The sequence below is a fragment of the Chanos chanos genome, chromosome 13 (genome assembly GCF_902362185.1).
Source record: "Chanos chanos chromosome 13, fChaCha1.1, whole genome shotgun sequence".
NCBI classification, from domain to species: domain Eukaryota; kingdom Metazoa; phylum Chordata; class Actinopteri; order Gonorynchiformes; family Chanidae; genus Chanos; species Chanos chanos.
This window is the reverse complement of record NC_044507.1, coordinates 14,790,801-14,794,201: the sequence shown is the minus strand read 5'-3', so window position 1 is coordinate 14,794,201 and position 3,401 is coordinate 14,790,801. Positions and strand designations below refer to the sequence as shown.

Below are 3,401 nucleotides of genomic sequence, written 5' to 3'. Positions count from 1 at the left end.
TATCTTTACAAAAATACATCAGTGACAAGAAAAGGCCTACAAGGACTTCAGTTAATGACTTCTCTCCTCTGTATAAATGTAGAAATCCCCTCAAAAAAAAAAAAAAGAAAGAAAAAGAAAAGAAAAGAAAAAAACACAACAAACTGCAAAAAAAAAAAAAAGATAATAACACATACACAGTACATACTAAAATATTTATCATGAATATGTCCTCACAGAGGATTCTTCTCTTCAAATGAGTTTTCTTTTCATTATATCTAGAAAAATATAATCACAACTCCAGGCATTTAAAAGGCACTGTTGTGAGCCATTCCAATATTTTCAGTACTTTTAAAAAGTCCAGTTCTTGTCATATTTTTTTTTTTTTCTGTTGGCTATGTACGTGGTGCATTGGCCCGCAGGCCTGTCAGAGTGCGAGTTTCTCTGGCTAACTTGGGTGTGTTAAAACAGTCTGTGCTATAAGCTCCCCCCTCCCATTCTAAGGCCTGGAAAGCTGGGTGTAGACAGGCTGTTGTTCCCAGTGCTGTGGACTGTGGGTCTGGGGAATGGAGGGCACCCCAGCTGTATCAGCAATGGGGGTGTACATGGGCCTCTGGGTGGGACTCATGTAGCTAAAGGTGGAGTAGAGACCGGAGCTCTGGCCAGTGGCATGGCTATAGTAGGAGTTGGCGCCGCCCTGGTGGTCAGGATAGTCATACTGTGTGCGGGCAATTGAAGGGTAAGAGGAAGCGCTGTAGTGCTGCAGATTGAAGGAACCGTAGGTGATGTGCTGAGGCGAACCCTGCTGCTCGCTGTAGTGGTTCGGGCTGAGCTGCTCTGTTTTTATCTGGGTGGTTCTCTGTTGACCTTGGCTCTGCTCCCCACCACTACCTAGTGTGGTCAGAGAGTGCTGCTGCTGCTGCTGCTGCTGCTGTTGCTGTGGTTGCTGCTGTTGCTTGGACATCCAGCCATGCCCTGCAGCCCCTGGTGCCTGGTTTACGGACGAGTTGCTCAGGCTGTAGTTGCCAGAGTAAGCCTGAACAGGATTGGCAACTGGGACACCCGGGTGGCCGTGAGGTGGCAGGTACTGGTCAAACTCATTCACGTCAAAAGGCTCCATGTTTGAGATGACGTCACTGCTCAGCTCCCCAATGTCAACTTCCCGGAAGTCTATGTTGAGCTGCTTGCCTGTGCCCTCTTGCAAGGGACGACCCTCACGCTTCAAGTCAGCTTTGCTGGATGGGAGGTCTGTTTTAGGGGTTGTAGGAGGTGTTGGAGGACCCTGGGACTGGCCTTTGGGGGGGGAAGAGAAGAGAAAGAGTTAACTACTTGGCATATGTGACAGTATTTACGCAACCCGAGAGCTTATAAAGATATCCTTTGAAATTAAGAAAGTGTAGATAAGATTTATGAGTTTGCCTCCATCAGGAAATAGTGCCATTATATAACATGTTAACCAGAGGTTTTCATTGGCAGCGATAAGGTGTCAGAATAAAGACAGGCAGTACATTTGCATGATAGATTTTAAAATCTTTAATGATTTGTAGATTTGGTGATGGTATGTGCTAAGTTTTCAAATTCAATACAAATTTCATTTCACATTTGCACTAATTATGTATGATAATGCATGAATATTAAGTACCAGTTCCAACAGAGAAGAATTACTATAACTGTTAGGTAAACCACGAAGTTAAAGTTGAGGTAGCTATATCTTTGAGTAGTGATTTTATTAATTTTTGCAATTCTTACCTGAATGGTCACCAGGAGAATGTACCTCGCCCATGCTGGATGCGGGAGAGTCGGCTTGCTGCAGAGCTTTGAATATGGCATTAGGAGAGATGTGGGTTTGCTCGCCGTCCTCAGGATCGGCCTGTCCGTTTTTCACAGACTTTCTTCGTCTCGGTTGGTATTTGTAGTCAGGGTGATCTTTCTTGTGCTGCACGCGTAAACGTTCGGCCTCTTCCACAAACGGACGCTTTTCTACTTCGTTGAGTAGTCTATATAATTCAATATAAAGAGAGGGCAGAGGTAGACGAGTGTGAAAATCGTGTGAACTGTAGAACACGTATTATTATTATTATTATTATTATTATTATTATTATTATTATTCATTGCAGACCAGGGGTGCAAATCCATGAATAAATTTTACTGAATATGGTAAGAGCTACTAATAATGGATACTGAAATTAGACACTATTTAAGGTATTCGTATATTCTTTCTATTTAGTTTTATTTTCTCTGATTATTCCACACATCAGTGGTCCGAGAAGCATTCCATATGTTCTTTCAGCTTTACTACGGTTTTCATATACGATATTTTACTTAATCAGTCAAAGGCGCAAAGAGAACCAAGACGATCTGGAACCTACCTCCATAGCTTCCCGAGAGTTTTGCTGAGTTCTGCGTTGTGCAGATGCGGGTACTGATCAGCCAATTTCCTCCTGGCTGCTTGAGCCCACACCATGAAAGCATTCATCGGCCGTTTGACATGAGGTTTGTTTTTGCTGGATCCATTCACTCTGACAGGCATGGGGACCAGGGTCCAGTCGTAACCTTTCAGCACTTGCGAGACCGCTTCCCTTATACAGACGGGAAATTTGTCTTCCTCATCTTTCTTGAAGTCTCCAAGTGGACCGTCTGGTCTCATTAAATGATTGTCGGATGGTCTTGTATTTTCAGCGTCGGAGCCTGATCCAGATGGACACGGGGATCCGGCTGAGTCTTCGGACATGCTTGGACTTGGGGCGTCAGAATGACACTTGTCCTGCTCGTCGGTCATTTTCAGGTATGGATCGAGTAGATTCATGCGAAAAAATGCACGGGCACCACCAGATGTAATAAAGATATCTTGAAGAAATGCACCACAGATGCTCTGAAATCCTTAAGCTCTGCTAGGAGCTTGCAAAAGGCGTATCTTAGTGAGGCTGGAGCAGTCAGTTTAATTCGTTTCTTCACGCAAGAACTGACAGAAGTTTCAAAAGTCCAAGCGAAGTTTTCCACCGATGACTCTTCGGGCTTTTTTATCGTAACCAGTGAGTAGGCTTGCACGCCGCAGATAAATGAAATCTAGAAATCAGCTGTGGATACTTGCAAAACTTTTTTGAATGTGAGGGAATTTCTCCGACCTCGCTTTTCTTCCGTCGCAGGAGAGTAATGAACATATATTGATGTCGAATCCTGGGTTTATAAACGAACGTGTCGTGGAGGGATGGAAGTAAGTTTTGGATTGGCTAGAAAAAAGTAGGAGGCGGAGTCTTGTGGTCCCCGCAGCGGGGGCTGCATACAGAAGAGAGGACACGGACTGAACGTATAATCGCGTGGGTAAATAGCCTAATTCTAAACAGAACACAATACGCTAAATGTAACAACACTGCTTAAAAGACATCAGATTATGTGAAAGTTAAATATATGCTGAAACCGAC

General features: G+C 43.9%; 1 protein-coding gene across 1 annotated transcript; it reads right to left on the bottom strand.

Moving 5' to 3' along the window:
* Window positions 1–206: 206 nt before the first annotated feature.
* On the bottom strand, window positions 207–3,061 carry LOC115826205 (transcription factor Sox-9-A-like). Its single transcript, XM_030789937.1, has 3 exons — window positions 2,349–3,061; window positions 1,729–1,976; window positions 207–1,272 (listed from the first exon to the last, which is right to left on the bottom strand). Exons 1-3 carry the CDS (start codon window positions 2,783–2,785, stop codon window positions 479–481), a joined length of 1,479 nt encoding a protein of 492 aa, XP_030645797.1. The 5' UTR covers window positions 2,786–3,061; the 3' UTR covers window positions 207–478.
* Between the last annotated feature and the right edge of the window lie 340 nt (window positions 3,062–3,401).